The sequence below is a fragment of the Hyperolius riggenbachi genome, chromosome 7 (assembly GCF_040937935.1).
Source record: "Hyperolius riggenbachi isolate aHypRig1 chromosome 7, aHypRig1.pri, whole genome shotgun sequence".
Classification (NCBI taxonomy): domain Eukaryota; kingdom Metazoa; phylum Chordata; class Amphibia; order Anura; family Hyperoliidae; genus Hyperolius; species Hyperolius riggenbachi.
In genome coordinates, this window is record NC_090652.1 from 1,292,600 (window position 1) to 1,319,331 (window position 26,732).

Here is a 26,732-nt window from a genome sequence, read left to right on the forward strand (position 1 = left end):
AGAGCACCCCCCAGGCTACACATATCACATGTTACATGCCTTATACCCCAAACACACTGCAAGCTATTGTCACCCACAGTAATGTCTGCAGCGCCCCCAGTGGTGGGGAGCACCCCCCAGGCTACACGCATCACATGTTACCCCAAACACACTGCAAGCTATTGTCACCCTCAGTAATGTCTGCAGCGCCCCCAGTGGTGGGGAGCACCCCCCAGGCTACACTCATCACATGTTACATGCCTTATACCCCAAACACACTGCAAGCTATTGTCACCCTCAGTAATGTCTGCAGCGCCCCCAGTGGTGGGGAGCACCCCCCAGGCTACACTCATCACATGTTACATGCCTTATACCCCAAACACACTGCAAGCTATTGTCACCCTCAGTAATGTCTGCAGAGCCCCCAGTGGTGGGGAGCACCCCCCAGGCTACACGCATCACATGTTACCCCAAACACACTGCAAGCTATTGTCACCCTCAGTAATGTCTGCAGCGCCCCCAGTGGTGGGGAGCACCCCCCAGGCTACACTCATCACATGTTACATGCCTTATACCCCAAACACACTGCAAGCTATTGTCACCCACAGTAATGTCTGCAGCGCCCCCAGTGGTGGAGAGCACCCCCCAGGCTACACACATCACATGTTACCCCAAACACACTGCAAGCTATTGTCACCCTCAGTAATGTCTGCAGAGCCCCCAGTGGTGGAGAGCACCCCCCCCAGGCTACACGCATCACATGTTACCCCAAACACACTGCAAGCTATTGTCACCCTCAGTAATGTCTGCAGAGCCCCCAGTGGTGGGGAGCACCCCCCAGGCTACACGCATCACATGTTACCCCAAACACACTGCAAGCTATTGTCACCCTCAGTAATGTCTGCAGAGCCCCCAGTGGTGGGGAGCACCCCCCAGGCTACACGCATCACATGTTACCCCAAACACACTGCAAGCTATTGTCACCCTCAGTAATGTCTGCAGCGCCCTCAGTGGTGGGGAGCACCCCCCAGGCTACACGCATCACATGTTACCCCAAACACACTGCAAGCTATTGTCACCCTCAGTAATGTCTGCAGCGCCCTCAGTGGTGGGGAGCACCCCCCCCAGGCTACACGCATCACATGTTACCCCAAACACACTGCAAGCTATTGTCACCCTCAGTAATGTCTGCAGAGCCCCCAGTGGTGGAGAGCACCCCCCAGGCTACACGCATCACATGTTACCCCAAACACACTGCAAGCTATTGTCACCCTCAGTAATGTCTGCAGAGCCCCCAGTGGTGGAGAGCACCCCCCAGGCTACACGCATCACATGTTACCCCAAACACACTGCAAGCTATTGTCACCCTCAGTAATGTCTGCAGCGCCCCCAGTGGTGGAGAGCACCCCCCCCAGGCTACACATATCACATGTTACATGCCTTATACCCCAAACACACTGCAAGCTATTGTCACCCACAGTAATGTCTGCAGAGCCCCCAGTGGTGGAGAGCACCCCCCCCAGGCTACACATATCACATGTTACATGCCTTATACCCCAAACACACTGCAAGCTATTGTCACCCTCAGTAATGTCTGCAGCGCCCCCAGTGGTGGAGAGCACCCCCCCCAGGCTACACATATCACATGTTACATGCCTTATACCCCAAACACACTACAAGCTATTGTCACCCTCAGTAATGTCTGCAGAGCCCCCAGTGGTGGAGAGCACCCCCCCCAGGCTACACGCATCACATGTTACCCCAAACACACTGCAAGCTATTGTCACCCCCAGTAATGTCTGCAGAGCCCCCAGTGGTGGGGAGCACCCCCCCCAGGCTACACGCATCACATGTTACCCCAAACACACTGCAAGCTATTGTCACCCTCAGTAATGTCTGCAGAGCCCCCAGTGGTGGAGAGCACCCCCCCCAGGCTACACATATCACATGTTACATGCCTTATACCCCAAACACACTGCAAGCTATTGTCACCCACAGTAATGTCTGCAGAGCCCCCAGTGGTGGGGAGCACCCCCCAGGCTACACATATCACATGTTACATGCCTTATACCCCAAACACACTGCAAGCTATTGTCACCCTCAGTAATGTCTGCAGCGCCCCCAGTGGTGGAGAGCACCCCCCAGGCTACACGCATCACATGTTACCCCAAACACACTGCAAGCTATTGTCACCCTCAGTAATGTCTGCAGCGCCCTCAGTGGTGGGGAGCACCCCCCAGGCTACACACATCACATGTTACATGCCTTATACCCCAAACACACTGCAAGCTATTGTCACCCTCAGTAATGTCTGCAGAGCCCTCAGTGGTGGAGAGCACCCCCCAGGCTACACGCATCACATGTTACCCCAAACACACTGCAAGCTATTGTCACCCTCAGTAATGTCTGCAGAGCCCCCAGTGGTGGAGAGCACCCCCCAGGCTACACATATCACATGTTACCCCAAACACACTGCAAGCTATTGTCACCCTCAGTAATGTCTGCAGAGCCCCCAGTGGTGGAGAGCACCCCCCAGGCTACACATATCACATGTTACCCCAAACACACTGCAAGCTATTGTCACCCACAGTAATGTCTGCAGCGCCCCCAGTGGTGGGGAGCACCCCCCCCAGGCTACACGCATCACATGTTACCCCAAACACACTGCAAGCTATTGTCACCCTCAGTAATGTCTGCAGAGCCCCCAGTGGTGGGGAGCACCCCCCAGGCTACACGCATCACATGTTACCCCAAACACACTGCAAGCTATTGTCACCCTCAGTAATGTCTGCAGAGCCCCCAGTGGTGGAGAGCACCCCCCCCAGGCTACACGCATCACATGTTACCCCAAACACACTGCAAGCTATTGTCACCCTCAGTAATGTCTGCAGAGCCCCCAGTGGTGGGGAGCACCCCCCAGGCTACACATATCACATGTTACCCCAAACACACTGCAAGCTATTGTCACCCTCAGTAATGTCTGCAGAGCCCCCAGTGGTGGGGAGCACCCCCCCCAGGCTACACGCATCACATGTTACCCCAAACACACTGCAAGCTATTGTCACCCTCAGTAATGTCTGCAGCGCCCCCAGTGGTGGGGAGCACCCCCCAGGCTACACGCATCACATGTTACCCCAAACACACTGCAAGCTATTGTCACCCTCAGTAATGTCTGCAGAGCCCCCAGTGGTGGGGAGCACCCCCCCCAGGCTACACGCATCACATGTTACCCCAAACACACTGCAAGCTATTGTCACCCTCAGTAATGTCTGCAGAGCCCCCAGTGGTGGGGAGCACCCCCCAGGCTACACACATCACATGTTACCCCAAACACACTGCAAGCTATTGTCACCCACAGTAATGTCTGCAGCGCCCCCAGTGGTGGGGAGCACCCCCAGGCTACACATATCACATGTTACATGCCTTATACCCCAAACACACTGCAAGCTATTGTCACCCACAGTAATGTCTGCAGAGCCCCCAGTGGTGGGGAGCACCCCCCAGGCTACACGCATCACATGTTACCCCAAACACACTGCAAGCTATTGTCACCCACAGTAATGTCTGCAGCGCCCCCAGTGGTGGAGAGCACCCCCCAGGCTACACGCATCACATGTTACCCCAAACACACTGCAAGCTATTGTCACCCACAGTAATGTCTGCAGAGCCCCCAGTGGTGGGGAGCACCCCCCAGGCTACACGCATCACATGTTACCCCAAACACACTGCAAGCTATTGTCACCCTCAGTAATGTCTGCAGAGCCCCCAGTGGTGGAGAGCACCCCCCAGGCTACACGCATCACATGTTACATGCCTTATACCCCAAACACACTGCAAGCTATTGTCACCCACAGTAATGTCTGCAGCGCCCCCAGTGGTGGAGAGCACCCCCCAGGCTACACGCATCACATGTTACATGCCTTATACCCCAAACACACTGCAAGCTATTGTCACCCACAGTAATGTCTGCAGCGCCCCCAGTGGTGGGGAGCACCCCCCAGGCTACACTCATCACATGTTACCCCAAACACACTGCAAGCTATTGTCACCCTCAGTAATGTCTGCAGCGCCCCCAGTGGTGGGGAGCACCCCCCAGGCTACACACATCACATGTTACCCCAAACACACTGCAAGCTATTGTCACCCTCAGTAATGTCTGCAGAGCCCCCAGTGGTGGAGAGCACCCCCCCCAGGCTACACGCATCACATGTTACCCCAAACACACTGCAAGCTATTGTCACCCTCAGTAATGTCTGCAGAGCCCCCAGTGGTGGAGAGCACCCCCCAGGCTACACGCATCACATGTTACCCCAAACACACTGCAAGCTATTGTCACCCACAGTAATGTCTGCAGCGCCCCCAGTGGTGGGGAGCACCCCCCAGGCTACACGCATCACATGTTACCCCAAACACACTGCAAGCTATTGTCACCCTCAGTAATGTCTGCAGAGCCCCCAGTGGTGGGGAGCACCCCCCAGGCTACACGCATCACATGTTACATGCCTTATACCCCAAACACACTGCAAGCTATTGTCACCCACAGTAATGTCTGCAGCGCCCCCAGTGGTGGAGAGCACCCCCCAGGCTACACGCATCACATGTTACATGCCTTATACCCCAAACACACTGCAAGCTATTGTCACCCACAGTAATGTCTGCAGCGCCCCCAGTGGTGGAGAGCACCCCCCAGGCTACACGCATCACATGTTACATGCCTTATACCCCAAACACACTGCAAGCTATTGTCACCCCCAGTAATGTCTGCAGAGCCCCCAGTGGTGGGGAGCACCCCCCCCAGGCTACACATATCACATGTTACATGCCTTATACCCCAAACACACTGCAAGCTATTGTCACCCACAGTAATGTCTGCAGCGCCCCCAGTGGTGGAGAGCACCCCCCAGGCTACACGCATCACATGTTACATGCCTTATACCCCAAACACACTACAAGCTATTGTCACCCTCAGTAATGTCTGCAGCGCCCCCAGTGGTGGGGAGCACCCCCCAGGCTACACACATCACATGTTACCCCAAACACACTGCAAGCTATTGTCACCCACAGTAATGTCTGCAGAGCCCCCAGTGGTGGGGAGCACCCCCCAGGCTACACGCATCACATGTTACCCCAAACACACTGCAAGCTATTGTCACCCACAGTAATGTCTGCAGAGCCCCCAGTGGTGGGGAGCACCCCCCAGGCTACACGCATCACATGTTACCCCAAACACACTGCAAGCTATTGTCACCCTCAGTAATGTCTGCAGAGCCCCCAGTGGTGGGGAGCACCCCCCAGGCTACACACATCACATGTTACCCCAAACACACTGCAAGCTATTGTCACCCTCAGTAATGTCTGCAGAGCCCCCAGTGGTGGGGAGCACCCCCCAGGCTACACACATCACATGTTACATGCCTTATACCCCAAACACACTGCAAGCTATTGTCACCCTCAGTAATGTCTGCAGCGCCCCCAGTGGTGGAGAGCACCCCCCAGGCTACACGCATCACATGTTACCCCAAACACACTGCAAGCTATTGTCACCCTCAGTAATGTCTGCAGAGCCCCCAGTGGTGGGGAGCACCCCCCAGGCTACACGCATCACATGTTACCCCAAACACACTGCAAGCTATTGTCACCCTCAGTAATGTCTGCAGAGCCCCCAGTGGTGGAGAGCACCCCCCAGGCTACACGCATCACATGTTACATGCCTTATACCCCAAACACACTGCAAGCTATTGTCACCCACAGTAATGTCTGCAGCGCCCCCAGTGGTGGGGAGCACCCCCCAGGCTACACGCATCACATGTTACCCCAAACACACTGCAAGCTATTGTCACCCTCAGTAATGTCTGCAGCGCCCCCAGTGGTGGGGAGCACCCCCCAGGCTACACACATCACATGTTACCCCAAACACACTGCAAGCTATTGTCACCCTCAGTAATGTCTGCAGAGCCCCCAGTGGTGGAGAGCACCCCCCCCAGGCTACACGCATCACATGTTACCCCAAACACACTGCAAGCTATTGTCACCCTCAGTAATGTCTGCAGAGCCCCCAGTGGTGGGGAGCACCCCCCAGGCTACACGCATCACATGTTACCCCAAACACACTGCAAGCTATTGTCACCCTCAGTAATGTCTGCAGAGCCCCCAGTGGTGGAGAGCACCCCCCCCAGGCTACACGCATCACATGTTACCCCAAACACACTGCAAGCTATTGTCACCCTCAGTAATGTCTGCAGAGCCCCCAGTGGTGGGGAGCACCCCCCAGGCTACACGCATCACATGTTACCCCAAACACACTGCAAGCTATTGTCACCCACAGTAATGTCTGCAGAGCCCCCAGTGGTGGGGAGCACCCCCCAGGCTACACACATCACATGTTACCCCAAACACACTGCAAGCTATTGTCACCCACAGTAATGTCTGCAGAGCCCCCAGTGGTGGGGAGCACCCCCCAGGCTACACGCATCACATGTTACCCCAAACACACTGCAAGCTATTGTCACCCACAGTAATGTCTGCAGAGCCCCCAGTGGTGGGGAGCACCCCCCAGGCTACACGCATCACATGTTACCCCAAACACACTGCAAGCTATTGTCACCCTCAGTAATGTCTGCAGAGCCCCCAGTGGTGGGGAGCACCCCCCCCAGGCTACACATATCACATGTTACCCCAAACACACTGCAAGCTATTGTCACCCTCAGTAATGTCTGCAGCGCCCCCAGTGGTGGAGAGCACCCCCCAGGCTACACGCATCACATGTTACCCCAAACACACTGCAAGCTATTGTCACCCTCAGTAATGTCTGCAGCGCCCCCAGTGGTGGGGAGCACCCCCCAGGCTACACACATCACATGTTACCCCAAACACACTGCAAGCTATTGTCACCCTCAGTAATGTCTGCAGCGCCCCCAGTGGTGGAGAGCACCCCCCAGGCTACACGCATCACATGTTACCCCAAACACACTGCAAGCTATTGTCACCCACAGTAATGTCTGCAGAGCCCCCAGTGGTGGGGAGCACCCCCCAGGCTACACGCATCACATGTTACCCCAAACACACTGCAAGCTATTGTCACCCACAGTAATGTCTGCAGAGCCCCCAGTGGTGGGGAGCACCCCCCAGGCTACACTCATCACATGTTACATGCCTTATACCCCAAACACACTGCAAGCTATTGTCACCCACAGTAATGTCTGCAGCGCCCCCAGTGGTGGAGAGCACCCCCCAGGCTACACACATCACATGTTACCCCAAACACACTGCAAGCTATTGTCACCCTCAGTAATGTCTGCAGAGCCCCCAGTGGTGGAGAGCACCCCCCCCAGGCTACACGCATCACATGTTACCCCAAACACACTGCAAGCTATTGTCACCCTCAGTAATGTCTGCAGAGCCCCCAGTGGTGGGGAGCACCCCCCAGGCTACACGCATCACATGTTACCCCAAACACACTGCAAGCTATTGTCACCCTCAGTAATGTCTGCAGAGCCCCCAGTGGTGGGGAGCACCCCCCAGGCTACACGCATCACATGTTACCCCAAACACACTGCAAGCTATTGTCACCCTCAGTAATGTCTGCAGCGCCCTCAGTGGTGGGGAGCACCCCCCAGGCTACACGCATCACATGTTACCCCAAACACACTGCAAGCTATTGTCACCCTCAGTAATGTCTGCAGCGCCCTCAGTGGTGGGGAGCACCCCCCCCAGGCTACACGCATCACATGTTACCCCAAACACACTGCAAGCTATTGTCACCCTCAGTAATGTCTGCAGAGCCCCCAGTGGTGGAGAGCACCCCCCAGGCTACACGCATCACATGTTACCCCAAACACACTGCAAGCTATTGTCACCCTCAGTAATGTCTGCAGAGCCCCCAGTGGTGGGGAGCACCCCCCAGGCTACACGCATCACATGTTACCCCAAACACACTGCAAGCTATTGTCACCCTCAGTAATGTCTGCAGCGCCCCCAGTGGTGGAGAGCACCCCCCAGGCTACACGCATCACATGTTACCCCAAACACACTGCAAGCTATTGTCACCCTCAGTAATGTCTGCAGAGCCCCCAGTGGTGGAGAGCACCCCCCAGGCTACACGCATCACATGTTACCCCAAACACACTGCAAGCTATTGTCACCCTCAGTAATGTCTGCAGCGCCCCCAGTGGTGGAGAGCACCCCCCCCAGGCTACACATATCACATGTTACATGCCTTATACCCCAAACACACTGCAAGCTATTGTCACCCACAGTAATGTCTGCAGAGCCCCCAGTGGTGGAGAGCACCCCCCAGGCTACACGCATCACATGTTACCCCAAACACACTGCAAGCTATTGTCACCCTCAGTAATGTCTGCAGCGCCCTCAGTGGTGGGGAGCACCCCCCAGGCTACACGCATCACATGTTACCCCAAACACACTGCAAGCTATTGTCACCCTCAGTAATGTCTGCAGAGCCCCCAGTGGTGGAGAGCACCCCCCCCAGGCTACACGCATCACATGTTACCCCAAACACACTGCAAGCTATTGTCACCCCCAGTAATGTCTGCAGAGCCCCCAGTGGTGGGGAGCACCCCCCCCAGGCTACACGCATCACATGTTACCCCAAACACACTGCAAGCTATTGTCACCCTCAGTAATGTCTGCAGAGCCCCCAGTGGTGGAGAGCACCCCCCCCAGGCTACACATATCACATGTTACATGCCTTATACCCCAAACACACTGCAAGCTATTGTCACCCACAGTAATGTCTGCAGAGCCCCCAGTGGTGGGGAGCACCCCCCAGGCTACACGCATCACATGTTACCCCAAACACACTGCAAGCTATTGTCACCCTCAGTAATGTCTGCAGCGCCCTCAGTGGTGGGGAGCACCCCCCAGGCTACACACATCACATGTTACATGCCTTATACCCCAAACACACTGCAAGCTATTGTCACCCTCAGTAATGTCTGCAGAGCCCTCAGTGGTGGAGAGCACCCCCCAGGCTACACGCATCACATGTTACCCCAAACACACTGCAAGCTATTGTCACCCTCAGTAATGTCTGCAGAGCCCCCAGTGGTGGAGAGCACCCCCCAGGCTACACATATCACATGTTACCCCAAACACACTGCAAGCTATTGTCACCCTCAGTAATGTCTGCAGAGCCCCCAGTGGTGGAGAGCACCCCCCAGGCTACACATATCACATGTTACCCCAAACACACTGCAAGCTATTGTCACCCTCAGTAATGTCTGCAGAGCCCCCAGTGGTGGAGAGCACCCCCCAGGCTACACGCATCACATGTTACCCCAAACACACTGCAAGCTATTGTCACCCTCAGTAATGTCTGCAGAGCCCCCAGTGGTGGAGAGCACCCCCCCCAGGCTACACGCATCACATGTTACCCCAAACACACTGCAAGCTATTGTCACCCTCAGTAATGTCTGCAGAGCCCCCAGTGGTGGGGAGCACCCCCCAGGCTACACGCATCACATGTTACCCCAAACACACTGCAAGCTATTGTCACCCTCAGTAATGTCTGCAGAGCCCCCAGTGGTGGAGAGCACCCCCCCCAGGCTACACGCATCACATGTTACCCCAAACACACTGCAAGCTATTGTCACCCTCAGTAATGTCTGCAGAGCCCCCAGTGGTGGGGAGCACCCCCCAGGCTACACATATCACATGTTACCCCAAACACACTGCAAGCTATTGTCACCCTCAGTAATGTCTGCAGAGCCCCCAGTGGTGGGGAGCACCCCCCCCAGGCTACACGCATCACATGTTACCCCAAACACACTGCAAGCTATTGTCACCCTCAGTAATGTCTGCAGCGCCCCCAGTGGTGGGGAGCACCCCCCAGGCTACACGCATCACATGTTACCCCAAACACACTGCAAGCTATTGTCACCCTCAGTAATGTCTGCAGAGCCCCCAGTGGTGGGGAGCACCCCCCCCAGGCTACACGCATCACATGTTACCCCAAACACACTGCAAGCTATTGTCACCCTCAGTAATGTCTGCAGAGCCCCCAGTGGTGGGGAGCACCCCCCAGGCTACACACATCACATGTTACCCCAAACACACTGCAAGCTATTGTCACCCACAGTAATGTCTGCAGCGCCCCCAGTGGTGGGGAGCACCCCCCCCAGGCTACACATATCACATGTTACATGCCTTATACCCCAAACACACTGCAAGCTATTGTCACCCTCAGTAATGTCTGCAGAGCCCCCAGTGGTGGGGAGCACCCCCCAGGCTACACATATCACATGTTACCCCAAACACACTGCAAGCTATTGTCACCCTCAGTAATGTCTGCAGAGCCCCCAGTGGTGGGGAGCACCCCCCAGGCTACACGCATCACATGTTACCCCAAACACACTGCAAGCTATTGTCACCCACAGTAATGTCTGCAGCGCCCCCAGTGGTGGAGAGCACCCCCCAGGCTACACGCATCACATGTTACCCCAAACACACTGCAAGCTATTGTCACCCTCAGTAATGTCTGCAGAGCCCCCAGTGGTGGGGAGCACCCCCCCCAGGCTACACATATCACATGTTACCCCAAACACACTGCAAGCTATTGTCACCCTCAGTAATGTCTGCAGAGCCCCCAGTGGTGGGGAGCACCCCCCAGGCTACACGCATCACATGTTACCCCAAACACACTGCAAGCTATTGTCACCCTCAGTAATGTCTGCAGAGCCCCCAGTGGTGGAGAGCACCCCCCAGGCTACACGCATCACATGTTACATGCCTTATACCCCAAACACACTGCAAGCTATTGTCACCCACAGTAATGTCTGCAGCGCCCCCAGTGGTGGAGAGCACCCCCCAGGCTACACATATCACATGTTACATGCCTTATACCCCAAACACACTGCAAGCTATTGTCACCCACAGTAATGTCTGCAGCGCCCCCAGTGGTGGGGAGCACCCCCCAGGCTACACGCATCACATGTTACCCCAAACACACTGCAAGCTATTGTCACCCACAGTAATGTCTGCAGCGCCCCCAGTGGTGGAGAGCACCCCCCAGGCTACACATATCACATGTTACATGCCTTATACCCCAAACACACTGCAAGCTATTGTCACCCACAGTAATGTCTGCAGCGCCCCCAGTGGTGGGGAGCACCCCCCAGGCTACACTCATCACATGTTACCCCAAACACACTGCAAGCTATTGTCACCCTCAGTAATGTCTGCAGAGCCCCCAGTGGTGGAGAGCACCCCCCCCAGGCTACACGCATCACATGTTACCCCAAACACACTGCAAGCTATTGTCACCCTCAGTAATGTCTGCAGAGCCCCCAGTGGTGGAGAGCACCCCCCCCAGGCTACACGCATCACATGTTACCCCAAACACACTGCAAGCTATTGTCACCCACAGTAATGTCTGCAGCGCCCCCAGTGGTGGGGAGCACCCCCCAGGCTACACGCATCACATGTTACCCCAAACACACTGCAAGCTATTGTCACCCTCAGTAATGTCTGCAGAGCCCCCAGTGGTGGGGAGCACCCCCCAGGCTACACGCATCACATGTTACATGCCTTATACCCCAAACACACTGCAAGCTATTGTCACCCACAGTAATGTCTGCAGCGCCCCCAGTGGTGGAGAGCACCCCCCAGGCTACACGCATCACATGTTACATGCCTTATACCCCAAACACACTGCAAGCTATTGTCACCCCCAGTAATGTCTGCAGAGCCCCCAGTGGTGGGGAGCACCCCCCAGGCTACACATATCACATGTTACCCCAAACACACTGCAAGCTATTGTCACCCTCAGTAATGTCTGCAGAGCCCCCAGTGGTGGAGAGCACCCCCCAGGCTACACATATCACATGTTACATGCCTTATACCCCAAACACACTGCAAGCTATTGTCACCCTCAGTAATGTCTGCAGAGCCCCCAGTGGTGGAGAGCACCCCCCAGGCTACACGCATCACATGTTACCCCAAACACACTGCAAGCTATTGTCACCCTCAGTAATGTCTGCAGAGCCCCCAGTGGTGGAGAGCACCCCCCAGGCTACACATATCACATGTTACATGCCTTATACCCCAAACACACTACAAGCTATTGTCACCCTCAGTAATGTCTGCAGAGCCCCCAGTGGTGGAGAGCACCCCCCAGGCTACACATATCACATGTTACATGCCTTATACCCCAAACACACTACAAGCTATTGTCACCCTCAGTAATGTCTGCAGCGCCCTCAGTGGTGGGGAGCACCCCCCAGGCTACACGCATCACATGTTACCCCAAACACACTGCAAGCTATTGTCACCCTCAGTAATGTCTGCAGAGCCCCCAGTGGTGGAGAGCACCCCCCAGGCTACACATATCACATGTTACCCCAAACACACTGCAAGCTATTGTCACCCTCAGTAATGTCTGCAGAGCCCCCAGTGGTGGAGAGCACCCCCCAGGCTACACATATCACATGTTACCCCAAACACACTGCAAGCTATTGTCACCCACAGTAATGTCTGCAGCGCCCCCAGTGGTGGGGAGCACCCCCCCCAGGCTACACGCATCACATGTTACCCCAAACACACTGCAAGCTATTGTCACCCTCAGTAATGTCTGCAGAGCCCCCAGTGGTGGGGAGCACCCCCCAGGCTACACGCATCACATGTTACCCCAAACACACTGCAAGCTATTGTCACCCTCAGTAATGTCTGCAGAGCCCCCAGTGGTGGAGAGCACCCCCCCCAGGCTACACGCATCACATGTTACCCCAAACACACTGCAAGCTATTGTCACCCTCAGTAATGTCTGCAGAGCCCCCAGTGGTGGGGAGCACCCCCCAGGCTACACATATCACATGTTACCCCAAACACACTGCAAGCTATTGTCACCCTCAGTAATGTCTGCAGAGCCCCCAGTGGTGGGGAGCACCCCCCCCAGGCTACACGCATCACATGTTACCCCAAACACACTGCAAGCTATTGTCACCCTCAGTAATGTCTGCAGCGCCCCCAGTGGTGGGGAGCACCCCCCAGGCTACACGCATCACATGTTACCCCAAACACACTGCAAGCTATTGTCACCCTCAGTAATGTCTGCAGAGCCCCCAGTGGTGGGGAGCACCCCCCCCAGGCTACACGCATCACATGTTACCCCAAACACACTGCAAGCTATTGTCACCCTCAGTAATGTCTGCAGAGCCCCCAGTGGTGGGGAGCACCCCCCAGGCTACACACATCACATGTTACCCCAAACACACTGCAAGCTATTGTCACCCACAGTAATGTCTGCAGCGCCCCCAGTGGTGGGGAGCACCCCCCCCAGGCTACACATATCACATGTTACATGCCTTATACCCCAAACACACTGCAAGCTATTGTCACCCTCAGTAATGTCTGCAGAGCCCCCAGTGGTGGGGAGCACCCCCCAGGCTACACGCATCACATGTTACATGCCTTATACCCCAAACACACTGCAAGCTATTGTCACCCACAGTAATGTCTGCAGCGCCCCCAGTGGTGGGGAGCACCCCCCAGGCTACACATATCACATGTTACCCCAAACACACTGCAAGCTATTGTCACCCTCAGTAATGTCTGCAGAGCCCCCAGTGGTGGGGAGCACCCCCCAGGCTACACGCATCACATGTTACCCCAAACACACTGCAAGCTATTGTCACCCACAGTAATGTCTGCAGCGCCCCCAGTGGTGGAGAGCACCCCCCAGGCTACACGCATCACATGTTACCCCAAACACACTGCAAGCTATTGTCACCCTCAGTAATGTCTGCAGAGCCCCCAGTGGTGGGGAGCACCCCCCCCAGGCTACACATATCACATGTTACCCCAAACACACTGCAAGCTATTGTCACCCTCAGTAATGTCTGCAGAGCCCCCAGTGGTGGGGAGCACCCCCCAGGCTACACGCATCACATGTTACCCCAAACACACTGCAAGCTATTGTCACCCTCAGTAATGTCTGCAGAGCCCCCAGTGGTGGAGAGCACCCCCCCCAGGCTACACGCATCACATGTTACCCCAAACACACTGCAAGCTATTGTCACCCACAGTAATGTCTGCAGCGCCCCCAGTGGTGGGGAGCACCCCCCAGGCTACACGCATCACATGTTACCCCAAACACACTGCAAGCTATTGTCACCCTCAGTAATGTCTGCAGAGCCCCCAGTGGTGGGGAGCACCCCCCAGGCTACACGCATCACATGTTACATGCCTTATACCCCAAACACACTGCAAGCTATTGTCACCCACAGTAATGTCTGCAGCGCCCCCAGTGGTGGAGAGCACCCCCCAGGCTACACGCATCACATGTTACATGCCTTATACCCCAAACACACTGCAAGCTATTGTCACCCACAGTAATGTCTGCAGCGCCCCCAGTGGTGGAGAGCACCCCCCAGGCTACACGCATCACATGTTACATGCCTTATACCCCAAACACACTGCAAGCTATTGTCACCCCCAGTAATGTCTGCAGAGCCCCCAGTGGTGGGGAGCACCCCCCAGGCTACACATATCACATGTTACCCCAAACACACTGCAAGCTATTGTCACCCTCAGTAATGTCTGCAGAGCCCCCAGTGGTGGAGAGCACCCCCCAGGCTACACATATCACATGTTACATGCCTTATACCCCAAACACACTGCAAGCTATTGTCACCCTCAGTAATGTCTGCAGAGCCCCCAGTGGTGGAGAGCACCCCCCAGGCTACACGCATCACATGTTACCCCAAACACACTGCAAGCTATTGTCACCCTCAGTAATGTCTGCAGAGCCCCCAGTGGTGGAGAGCACCCCCCAGGCTACACATATCACATGTTACATGCCTTATACCCCAAACACACTACAAGCTATTGTCACCCTCAGTAATGTCTGCAGAGCCCCCAGTGGTGGAGAGCACCCCCCCCAGGCTACACATATCACATGTTACATGCCTTATACCCCAAACACACTGCAAGCTATTGTCACCCACAGTAATGTCTGCAGAGCCCCCAGTGGTGGAGAGCACCCCCCCCAGGCTACACATATCACATGTTACATGCCTTATACCCCAAACACACTGCAAGCTATTGTCACCCTCAGTAATGTCTGCAGAGCCCCCAGTGGTGGAGAGCACCCCCCCCAGGCTACACATATCACATGTTACATGCCTTATACCCCAAACACACTGCAAGCTATTGTCACCCACAGTAATGTCTGCAGAGCCCCCAGTGGTGGAGAGCACCCCCCCCAGGCTACACATATCACATGTTACATGCCTTATACCCCAAACACACTGCAAGCTATTGTCACCCTCAGTAATGTCTGCAGAGCCCCCAGTGGTGGAGAGCACCCCCCAGGCTACACATATCACATGTTACATGCCTTATACCCCAAACACACTGCAAGCTATTGTCACCCTCAGTAATGTCTGCAGAGCCCCCAGTGGTGGAGAGCACCCCCCAGGCTACACGCATCACATGTTACCCCAAACACACTGCAAGCTATTGTCACCCTCAGTAATGTCTGCAGCGCCCTCAGTGGTGGGGAGCACCCCCCCCAGGCTACACGCATCACATGTTACCCCAAACACACTGCAAGCTATTGTCACCCACAGTAATGTCTGCAGAGCCCCCAGTGGTGGGGAGCACCCCCCAGGCTACACGCATCACATGTTACATGCCTTATACCCCAAACACACTGCAAGCTATTGTCACCCTCAGTAATGTCTGCAGAGCCCCCAGTGGTGGAGAGCACCCCCCAGGCTACACGCATCACATGTTACCCCAAACACACTGCAAGCTATTGTCACCCTCAGTAATGTCTGCAGAGCCCCCAGTGGTGGGGAGCACCCCCCAGGCTACACATATCACATGTTACCCCAAACACACTGCAAGCTATTGTCACCCTCAGTAATGTCTGCAGCGCCCCCAGTGGTGGAGAGCACCCCCCAGGCTACACGCATCACATGTTACCCCAAACACACTGCAAGCTATTGTCACCCTCAGTAATGTCTGCAGAGCCCCCAGTGGTGGGGAGCACCCCCCAGGCTACACGCATCACATGTTACATGCCTTATACCCCAAACACACTGCAAGCTATTGTCACCCTCAGTAATGTCTGCAGCGCCCCCAGTGGTGGAGAGCACCCCCCAGGCTACACATATCACATGTTACATGCCTTATACCCCAAACACACTGCAAGCTATTGTCACCCTCAGTAATGTCTGCAGAGCCCCTGGAGTCTTGGAACAGCCGATACACACATGGTCAGCTAGTGATGGAGCACAGTGTTCAATGTACAGACAGGAGAAGCAATGCCACAGATACGTGATCTGCGGTGCATAACTACAGCGATCAAGCAGTGTAGTGCCAGTAAGGCAGTTAGCAGTGTCAGTGGTGTATGGCAGTGTAGTGTCAGTAAGGCAGTTAGCAGTGTCAGTGTTATATGGCAGTGTAGGGTCAGTAAGGCAGTTAGCAGAGGCAGTGTGTTGTCAGTAAGGCAGTTAGCAGTGTCAGTAGTGTATGGCAGTGTACTGTCAGTAAGGCAGTTAGTGTCAGTAGTGTATGGCAGTGTAGTGTCAGTAAGGCAGTTATCAGTGTCAGTAGTGTATGGCAGTGTAGTGTCAGTAAGGCAGTTATCAGTGTCAGTAGTGTATGGCAGTGTAGTGTCAGTAAGGCAGTTATCAGTGTCAGTAGTGTATGGCAGTGTAGTGTCAGTAAGGCAGTTATCAGTGGCAGTGGTGTATGGCAGTGTAGTGTCAGTAAGGCAGTTATCAGTGTCAGTGGTGTATGGCAGTGTAGTGTCAGTAAGGCAGTTATCAGTGTCAGTGGTGTATGGCAGTGTAGTGTCAGTAAGGCAGTTATCAGTGTCAGTAGTGTATGGCAGTGTAGTGTCAGTAAGGCAGTTATCAGTGTCAGTAGTGTATGGCAGTGTAGTGTCAGTAAGGCAGTTATCAGTGTCAGTAGTGTATGGCAGTGTAGTGTCAGTAAGGCAGTTATCAGTGTCAGTAGTGTATGGCAGTGTAGTGTCAGTAAGGCAGTTATCAGTGTCAGTAGTGTATGGCAGTGTAGTGTCAGTAAGGCAGTTATCAGTGTCAGTAGTGTATGGCAGTGTAGTGTCAGTAAGGCAGTTATCAGTGTCAGTAGTGTATGGCAGTGTAGTGTCAGTAAGGCAGTTATCAGTGTCAGTAGTGTATGGCAGTGTAGTGTCAGTAAGGCAGTTATCAGTGTCAGTAGTGTATGGCAGTGTAGTGTCAGTAAGGCAGTTATCAGTGGCAGTGGTGTATGGCAGTGTAGTGTCAGTAAGGCAGTTATCAGTGTCAGTAGTGTATGGCAGTGTAGTGTCAGTAAGGCAGTTATCAGTGTCAGTAGTGTATGGCAGTGTAGTGTCAGTAAGGCAGTTATCAGTGTCAGTAGTGTATGGCAGTGTAGTGTCAGTAAGGCAGTTATCAGTGTCAGTAGTGTATGGCAGTGTAGTGTCAGTAAGGCAGTTATCAGTGTCAGTAGTGTATGGCAGTGTAGTGTCAGTAAGGCAGTTATCAGTGTCAGTAGTGTATGGCAGTGTAGTGTCAGTAAGGCAGTTATCAGTGTCAGTAGTGTATGGCAGTGTAGTGTCAGTAAGGCAGTTATCAGTGGCAGTAGTGTATGGCAGTGTAGTGTCAGTAAGGCAGTTAGCAGAGGCAGTGGTGTATGGCAGTGTAGTGTCAGTAAGGCAGTTATCAGTGTCAGTAGTGTATGGCAGTGTAGTGTCAGTAAGGCAGGTGGCAGTGGTGTATGGCAGTGTAGTGTCAGTAAGGCAGTTATCAGTGTCAGTAGTGTATGGCAGTGTAGTGTCAGTAAGGCAGTTATCAGTGTCAGTAGTGTATGGCAGTGTAGTGTCAGTAAGGCAGTTATCAGTGTCAGTAGTGTATGGCAGTGTAGTGTCAGTAAGGCAGTTATCAGTGTCAGTAGTGTATGGCAGTGTAGTGTCAGTAAGGCAGTTATCAGTGTCAGTAGTGTATGGCAGTGTAGTGTCAGTAAGGCAGTTATCAGTGTCAGTAGTGTACGGCAGTGTAGTGTCAGTAAGGCAGTTATCAGTGGCAGTGGTGTATGGCAGTGTAGTGTCAGTGAGGCAGTGTGTAGTGAGACAGCAGTCACAGTGGAGCAGTATGCAGTGTAGTGGCAGTGTGCTGTCAGTGAAGCAGTGGAGAAGTATGTATTGAGGCAGTTAGCAGTGTGAGTGTTGTATATCAGTTTGCAGTGCAGTAGTATGCAGTGAGGTGTCAGTGGAGCAGTGCAGGGACAGTGGTGTCTAGCAGTTTGCTGTCAGTGAAGCAGTGTGCAGTGTGGAGAGGAGCAGTGGGTAAAGTGTCAGTATGGAGCAGTATGCAGTGTAAGGACAGTGGTGTGTGGCAGTTTGCTGTCAGTGAGGTGTCAGTATGGAGCAGTATGCAGTGTGGAGGGGAGCAGTGTGGGTGTTGTATATCAGTTTGCAGTGGATTAGTGTGGAGCAGTGTAAGGACAGTGGTGTATGGCAGTTTGCTGTCAGTGAGGTGTCAGTATGGAGCAGTGTGCAGCGGGCACTGACCTGTCTGGGGGGAGGGGCGGCGGAGGCTCCGTTCAGCAGCAGCGGGGTCCTCTCACTTTCCTCCTCGGGGCGGCCGGACCAGGACACTCGGTTGGCCACGTTGGCCATAGCGCTGCCCTCCGCTGTATCGCCGCTCTCCAGTGTGACTGTGTGATCACGTGACAGCCGCCGCTCGCTCCGCCTCCAGCTCTGTCACCTGACCTGCCCCCCGACCGTAACGTCACAGCGCCGGGAGACCGCGCTGCCTGCCGGGAGACGTAGTTCCGCGCCCCGCCTGCCTCTCCTCACGTGACGCGAAGCCGGCCAGCCCCGCGCGGGAGCAACGTGTCACCCCTAGCAACCCATCAGAGGGCGGGGCTCCGGCAGCTCAGTGCTGATCATTGTATATCCCAGCCTATAAGGGGTTAACTGATGATCATTGACGCTGATTAATAGAGAAGGGATTCCACAGATTTATAATCCAACAAATGAATTCACTCAGGTGATCATTTATTGATCCAGAATAATCATTGGCCTCAATTCACTAAGCTTATGTTATCTCCTGTCTTTAATAACGTTTCTAGAGTTGTTACCATGGTGATAAGGCATGGCCTCAATTCACTAAACGTAACTCCTGTCTTTAATAACTCTTCTGAGCTGTTTTACAGTTACAGTAATTGTAATAACTGTAAAACAGCTCAGAGGAGTTATTAAAGACAGGAGTTAGGCTAGGTTTCCATTTGTGCGGCGGCATGCGTCTTGCGAGACGCGATGCCGGCACAGCTGTTGCCTCTCGCAGCCGAATCCCTCTAGCCGTGCTATGCGCGGCTATGGGATTCGGACAGCTAAGCACAAAATTATGCTGCAGGGCCTCAGATTTTTCCTCGGCCACGAATTCGGATGGCTCTCATAGACTTCTATAGGCTGCTGAAATCCATCCGAATTCGTGGGCGGGGAATCGGCCTGGATTCGCAGCAGTGGAAACTCGGCCTTAAAACTTAGTGAATTGAGGCCTACGTAGTATTCAGGAAACATTTTACCTCAGGCAAACCTAAAGTTAACTCTTCTGTCTTTAAGTTAACTCTCCAATCCTTAAAATAACTCCAGAATTCCAAAGTTAAAGACAGGCTGTTAATTAACTGCGTGTGAAAATAACTACAGAAGGGGTAACTTAAAGAGACACTGAAGCGAAAAAAAAATATGACATAGTGAATTGGTTGTGTACTATGAATAATTACTAGAAGATTAGCAGCAAAGAAAATATTCTCCTACTTTTATTTTCAGGTATATAGTTGTAACGAAAAATCTGCAACGCCGGATGGATTGCGGAAATATGGTCGCATCCAGTCCGGCAAGCGGACCTTCCAACGCGGGATGCGGAAATTCGTCCGCATCCGCTGCACACACCCGTCCGAGCACTCTGCTCCAAACTCACCAACATGCTGTTCACCAGGGTTCTGCCATCTTGCCTCTAGGGGGTGCGGCCGCACACCAGACACGCCTTTATACTCTTAGAAAGCGTGTCAGCTGACCTGGAGGTCAGCTGACATTTTAGCCTGCTCTGATTGGTTGCTGCCTGGGGTGGAGACTTCTCTCCCAGGCAGTATATAAGGAAGTGCTTTTCAGTCACACTTTGTCTGTGTTTGCGATACCCTGTGTCAGCACTCAGACCTTAGACTAGAGCCCAGGTGTTGAAACCAAGGACTTCACACCTAGACTAGGAGATTATTATTATTGTTATTGATTCTCTGTGTATGATTCTGTGCCTGTCTTGACTTCTCTTCTGCTTCCTGATTCTGTACTCTGCCAGCCCGTACCGTTAACGACTATTGGCTTGGTTCCTGACTATTCTCTCGTCTCACGTCTCTGTACTGTTGCCGCCTGTACTGTTGCCGAACCTCTTTCTGTCTGACCTTGCTCCCTTCAGTGGAACGTCTCCTACTGTTGGGTTATTATCTGAGGCTTGCCTCCCTGAGACGCCGGCCCTAGCAGACCGTTACTGCTAGAGGCCGAGATTCCTCCACTGCCACTTTGGGGGATCTCACACACGGGGTTCCCATTCAGAGGTAACCACACCTCTGAGGAATTGCCGTGTGGTGGATATTTCCACAACTTTGTGAATATTTACTGCTTTGTATATTTTCATGTTGTTCGTGTGTCCACTGCTTTACATCTACCCGCATTATTAGCAATTCCGCAGATTGCTATATAATCGGGTCTATCCTTGTATTATTGGCGATACTGCGGATCCTCAATAATCAAGGTTCGGGGTGTGACACTGGTCTGAGTAGATCATTTCAGGCACTTACCGTGTTAGTGAGCCTTCCGCTGATTTACCATCAGGAAGATACTTACTATTTCACTCTAACATATCTGCATTAGTGGTGATTCTGTATATCACCACTTAATCAGATATTTGTGCCTCTTGCTGACACCAATCGTTACAGAAACACAGACCATAAAGAAGTAAGATGGAGGGGGTGATAAACCAGCTTCAGACTGTAAGGGCAGAGTTAGAACAGCTGAAGATTACTGTAACTGCACAGCAGGCTCAGATTACTCAGTTAAATGAGACTGTCCAAAGGTTGCAATCACCACTTAACGTTCTACCTCCCCCGGCTCTTAGCGAGCCTAAAATGAACATTCCTGAGAAATTTTCAGGCACAAGGTCAGATTTCCAGAATTTCCGTCACAGAGTGCTGTCTTACTTTGAGATGAAACCTGTGTCCTCGGGAACCGAGGCTCAGAAGGTCACTCTTATCAAGACTCTATTGCATGCAGATTCCCAGACCTGGGCTTATGGCTTACCTGATGAGCATCCTGCTCTGTCTTCTGTCCAGGAGTTTTTTAAGGCCATGGCGGTCATCTACGATGATCCAGATAGTGCCGCCACGGCCGAACGTAAGCTCAAAAACCTTAGACAAGGACGCAGTACTGCTGAGGAGTATGCGTCAGAGTTTAGGAAGTGGGCTGTGTCCTCTAGATGGGAGCGATATGCACTCTTGGATAGATACCTAGATGGGTTGTCAGAAGCAGTAACTGACGTGATGGTTAGTCATCCGGAACCCAAAGATCTAGATGAGGCTATTACGCTGTCTATTAAAATAGATAGGCGTCTGAGGTACAACAAGAAGGGCAGGTACCCCATGTACTCTAGGACTTCTGGGGCCAGTAGCTCGGCAGCAGTTGAGACTGAGGAGCCGATGCAGTTAGGCCACGGGCGCCTCACGGAGGCGGAAAGGTCAAGAAGACGCAGAGAGGGTCTTTGCATGTACTGCGGGGAAAAGGGCCACATTGCACAAAACTGTGGTAGGAAGTCGGGAAACTCCTCGGCTTAGGTGTGGTAGGGGGTACCACCCTAAGCGGAATTGTTTTACCTCCAAAACAAGAAAAAATTTTATTGCCCTGTTCCCTAAATTGGGAAGGGAAGAACTTTCCTACCACAGCATTTGTAGATTCCGGGTCAACAGCTAACTTTTTAGATTTAAGCTTTGCTTTAAGTTTAAATATCCCTGTACTTCCGGTAGGAAGACATTTATATGTTACAGCGATTGATGACACTCCTTTGCAAGGAAAGTCCCCACTGTGTCAGACACCTCCCCTCTCGCTGCAAGTGGGAGCTCTGCACAGGGAGGTCATACAGTTTTTCATTTTAAAGATGTCTACCTCTACGGTGATACTAGGGTTGCCCTGGTTACGATTACATTCTCCTCAGTTTGATTGGGGGAATGGGCAGTTGACTACTTGGTCGCCTTATTGTACACAACATTGTTTACAGAATGTAGTTTTGTGTTCTACTAAGATTCAAGTGGAAGGAGTACCTCCACAATATCAGGAATATGCTGATGTCTTTTGTCCTAGGGCAGCAGATCAATTACCCCCCCATAGACCTTTTGATTGCCCGATAGATTTGAAACCAGGAACCATGCCACCCAGGGGCCACCTATACAACCTCTCGTCCCCGGAAAAATTGGCCATGGACGAGTACATTCAGGAGAATTTGCAGAAGGGTTTCATCCGCCCTTCAAGATCTCCTGCAGGAGCGGGATTCTTTTTCGTTCAGAAAAAAGATGGTGGTTTGCGCCCCTGTATTGACTACAGGGGTCTAAATAAGATCACGATTAAGAATCGGTATCCACTACCGCTAATCGACGATTTATTTACACAGGTTCCCGGGGCTTCTGTTTTCACTAAGTTGGATCTAAGGGGGGCCTACAATTTGATCCGTATCAGGGAGGAAGATGAATGGAAGACGGCATTCAACACTCCCAAGGGGCATTACGAATACTTGGTGATGCCCTTTGGGTTGTGTAACGCTCCTGCAGTTTTTCAGGAGTTCGTCAACGAGATTTTTAGGGAGGTACTGGGTCGCTTTGTAATCGTCTACTTAGATGATATCTTAATATTTTCTAAAAATATCATGGAACACCGCCAACATGTGAAGTATGTGTTACAAAGACTCAGGGAGAATCAATTGTTTGCGAAATTAGAGAAATGTGTTTTTGAGGTAAAGGAGATTGCCTTTCTTGGTTACATTATCTCTACATCAGGGTTGTCCATGGATCCCAAAAAGGTCTCTGCTGTAAGGGATTGGCCACAACCATCTGGGCTTAAAGCACTACAGAGATTCTTGGGATTCGCAAATTATTATAGAAAATTTATCAAGGGGTTCTCTTCGGTGGTGTCTCCGCTTACTAATTTGACAAAAAAAGGGGCTGATGCCACTCATTGGTCAGAAGAAGCAGTTGTGGCATTTTCCTCTCTGAAAGAGGCATTCTGTTCTGCTCCCATATTACGTCATGTAGATGTTTCTTACCCATTTATAGTGGAGGTGGATGCCTCGGAGGTTGGAGTAGGAGCAGTATTGTCTCAACGTTCAGGACTTCAGGGCAAGCTTCATCCCTGTGCTTTTTTTTCCAGAAAATTCTCTCCTGCCCAGAGAAATTATGATGTTGGAAACAGGGAATTATTAGCCATCAAGCTTGCTTTTGAGGAGTGGCGCCACTGGTTAGAGGGGGCGGAGCATGTAATTACTGTGTACACGGATCATAAAAATTTACAGTACATTGAAAAAGCTAAAAGACTCACCCCCAGACAGGCTAGATGGGCTCTCTTTTTCTGCCGTTTTAATTTTATAATTACATTCACACCAGGGAGTAAGAACGTTAAAGCGGACGCCCTTTCTCGTTGTTTTGAACCTGAAACTGCTCCATCTCCTTCCTCAGAAAGTATTCTGTCGAAAGAGATCATCCTGGCAGCCACTGAGATAGTTGAAGACCTTCCTAGCCTCTTAAGTCCTTTTCAATTAGAAGTGCCAGAAGGGAAACCAAGAGGGGTTCTTTATGTCCCTTGTACTTTACGTCCCAAAGTGCTGCAGTTGTTTCATGGACACAAGAATGCTGGACACCCTGGCATTACCCGAACCCAAGAATTGTTGTGTAGATCTGTCTGGTGGCCATCTCTACAACAAGATTGCAAGGAATTTGTTAAGACCTGTACCGTCTGTGCCAGGAGCAAACCCTCCCGACTGGCTCCAGTTGGAACTTTGCAGTCTCTGCCCTCCCCTCAGGAGCCATGGACACATATTTCCATGGACTTCGTGGGAGAACTTCCAGATTCCAATGGAAAGACTGTAATATGGGTGGTCACAGACAGATTCAGTAAGATGGCCCACTTTGTGCCTTTGAGTGGTTTCCCTACTGCTCAAAAATTAGCAGATCTTTTTATTCAAAATATCTTTAAATTACACGGCATTCCAGAGAATGTTGTCTCAGACAGAGGGGTCCAGTTTGTCTCTAGGTTCTGGCGGGCCTTCTGTAAGGGGATGGGTATGTCGTTGTCCTTTTCATCAGGTTACCATCCACAGACCAACGGCCAGACAGAGAGGACCAATCAATCTTTGGAACAGTTCCTGAGATGTTATGTGGCGGACGCCCAACACCAGTGGGCGGAGTTTCTACCATTTGCTGAGTTCGCACATAACAATCTCAGGAATGAGTCCTCTGGTTATGCGCCTTTTCAAATTGTCAATGGGAAATCTCCCAAATGTTCTCCTTTGCCAGTGTCGACCTCTCCATTCCCTGTCCTGGAGGAGTGGCAGGAATCTTTCAAGAGGATTTGGGCTAATGTCGGAGAAAATTTAAAAAAGGCTTTCATCATACAGAAGAGGCAGGCAGATAAGAGACGGTCTGCGGAGTGGGAGTTTAAACCAGGAGACAGAGTTTGGATATCAACTCGTCATATAGCTCTGAGGCAGCCATCCGCGAAACTGGGGCCCAGGTATATTGGACCATATCCAATTTCCGAAAGGGTTAATCGTGTTACTTACAGAGTCAGGTTACCGCAGTCTCTAAAGGTGGGGAAAGCCTTTCATGTGTCACTCCTGAAACCAGCTGTTCAGGTGGATTCCCCCCCTCCTCACCCTGTCATGGTTGATGGTGAGCCTGAATGGGAGGTTGAGGAGATCTTGGACTCCAGACGAGTTCAGGGTTCAGTGCAGTATTTGGTGCATTGGAGAGGGTACGGTCTAGAGGAAAGATCCTGGGTCAAAGCAGGTGATTTACATGCTGATAAACTTAGGAGACGGTTCCATGAGCTCCATCCTGACAGGCCAGGTGGGACGTGTCCGGAGTCCACGCCTAGAGGGAGGGGTACTGTAACGAAAAATCTGCAACGCCGGATGGATTGCGGAAATATGGTCGCATCCAGTCCGGCAAGCGGACCTTCCAACGCGGGATGCGGAAATTCGTCCGCATCCGCTGCACACACCCGTCCGAGCACTCTGCTCCAAACTCACCAACATGCTGTTCACCAGGGTTCTGCCATCTTGCCTCTAGGGGGTGCGGCCGCACACCAGACACGCCTTTATACTCTTAGAAAGCGTGTCAGCTGACCTGGAGGTCAGCTGACATTTTAGCCTGCTCTGATTGGTTGCTGCCTGGGGTGGAGACTTCTCTCCCAGGCAGTATATAAGGAAGTGCTTTTCAGTCACACTTTGTCTGTGTTTGCGATACCCTGTGTCAGCACTCAGACCTTAGACTAGATCCCAGGTGTTGAAACCAAGGACTTCACACCTAGACTAGGAGATTATTATTATTGTTATTGATTCTCTGTGTATGATTCTGTGCCTGTCTTGACTTCTCTTCTGCTTCCTGATTCTGTACTCTGCCAGCCCGTACCGTTAACGACTATTGGCTTGGTTCCTGACTATTCTCTCGTCTCACGTCTCTGTACTGTTGCCGCCTGTACTGTTGCCGAACCTCTTTCTGTCTGACCTTGCTCCCTTCAGTGGAACGTCTCCTACTGTTGGGTTATTATCTGAGGCTTGCCTCCCTGAGACGCCGGCCCTAGCAGACCGTTACTGCTAGAGGCCGAGATTCCTCCACTGCCACTTTGGGGGATCTCACACACGGGGTTCCCATTCAGAGGTAACCACACCTCTGAGGAATTGCCGTGTGGTGGATATTTCCACAACTTTGTGAATATTTACTGCTTTGTATATTTTCATGTTGTTCGTGTGTCCACTGCTTTACATCTACCCGCATTATTAGCAATTCCGCAGATTGCTATATAATCGGGTCTATCCTTGTATTATTGGCGATACTGCGGATCCTCAATAATCAAGGTTCGGGGTGTGACACTGGTCTGAGTAGATCATTTCAGGCACTTACCGTGTTAGTGAGCCTTCCGCTGATTTACCATCAGGAAGATACTTACTATTTCACTCTAACATATCTGCATTAGTGGTGATTCTGTATATCACCACTTAATCAGATATTTGTGCCTCTTGCTGACACCAATCGTTACAATAGTGTTTTTTCTAACATTGCATCATTCTATAATATGTGCAGATTACACAACACTCAGCATTCAAAATGATTCTTTCAGAGCAGTCTGTGAAGTAATGACATCTCCTCTAGCAGAGGAAAAGTAAACAGTTCACTTACAGTTGAGATAATAAAAGTCAGAAAACAGCCCTCTCCACAACTTTTGGAAGTCGTAGAGATTAATGGCTTTTTTGTATAGAGATAACAACTAGAGTTTCTTAACTCTTCCTGTACTGGAAACAATTAGACTGATGTATCTGATCTTAATGTTTTATTTCTTAGCTGTACTACACATACAAATCATAATATCATAGTTTTTTTTTTCACTTCAGTGTCTCTTTAAAGGAGCTGTCAGGCAAACTATAGTAAAATGAGTGGTACTTACCGGGGGCTTCCTCGAGCCCCAAGCTCCC

General features: G+C 52.2%; 1 protein-coding gene across 1 annotated transcript in view; it reads right to left on the minus strand.

The window, feature by feature from the left end:
* CLCN7 (chloride voltage-gated channel 7) overlaps window positions 1–18,720 on the minus strand; it is a 224,391-nt gene extending 205,671 nt beyond the window's left edge. Inside the window, exon 1 of the mRNA XM_068243464.1 lies at window positions 18,515–18,720. Coding sequence (XP_068099565.1) covers window positions 18,515–18,622 — 108 coding nt within the window. The 5' untranslated portion in view covers window positions 18,623–18,720. The remainder of the gene's footprint in view (window positions 1–18,514) is intronic.
* Between the last annotated feature and the right edge of the window lie 8,012 nt (window positions 18,721–26,732).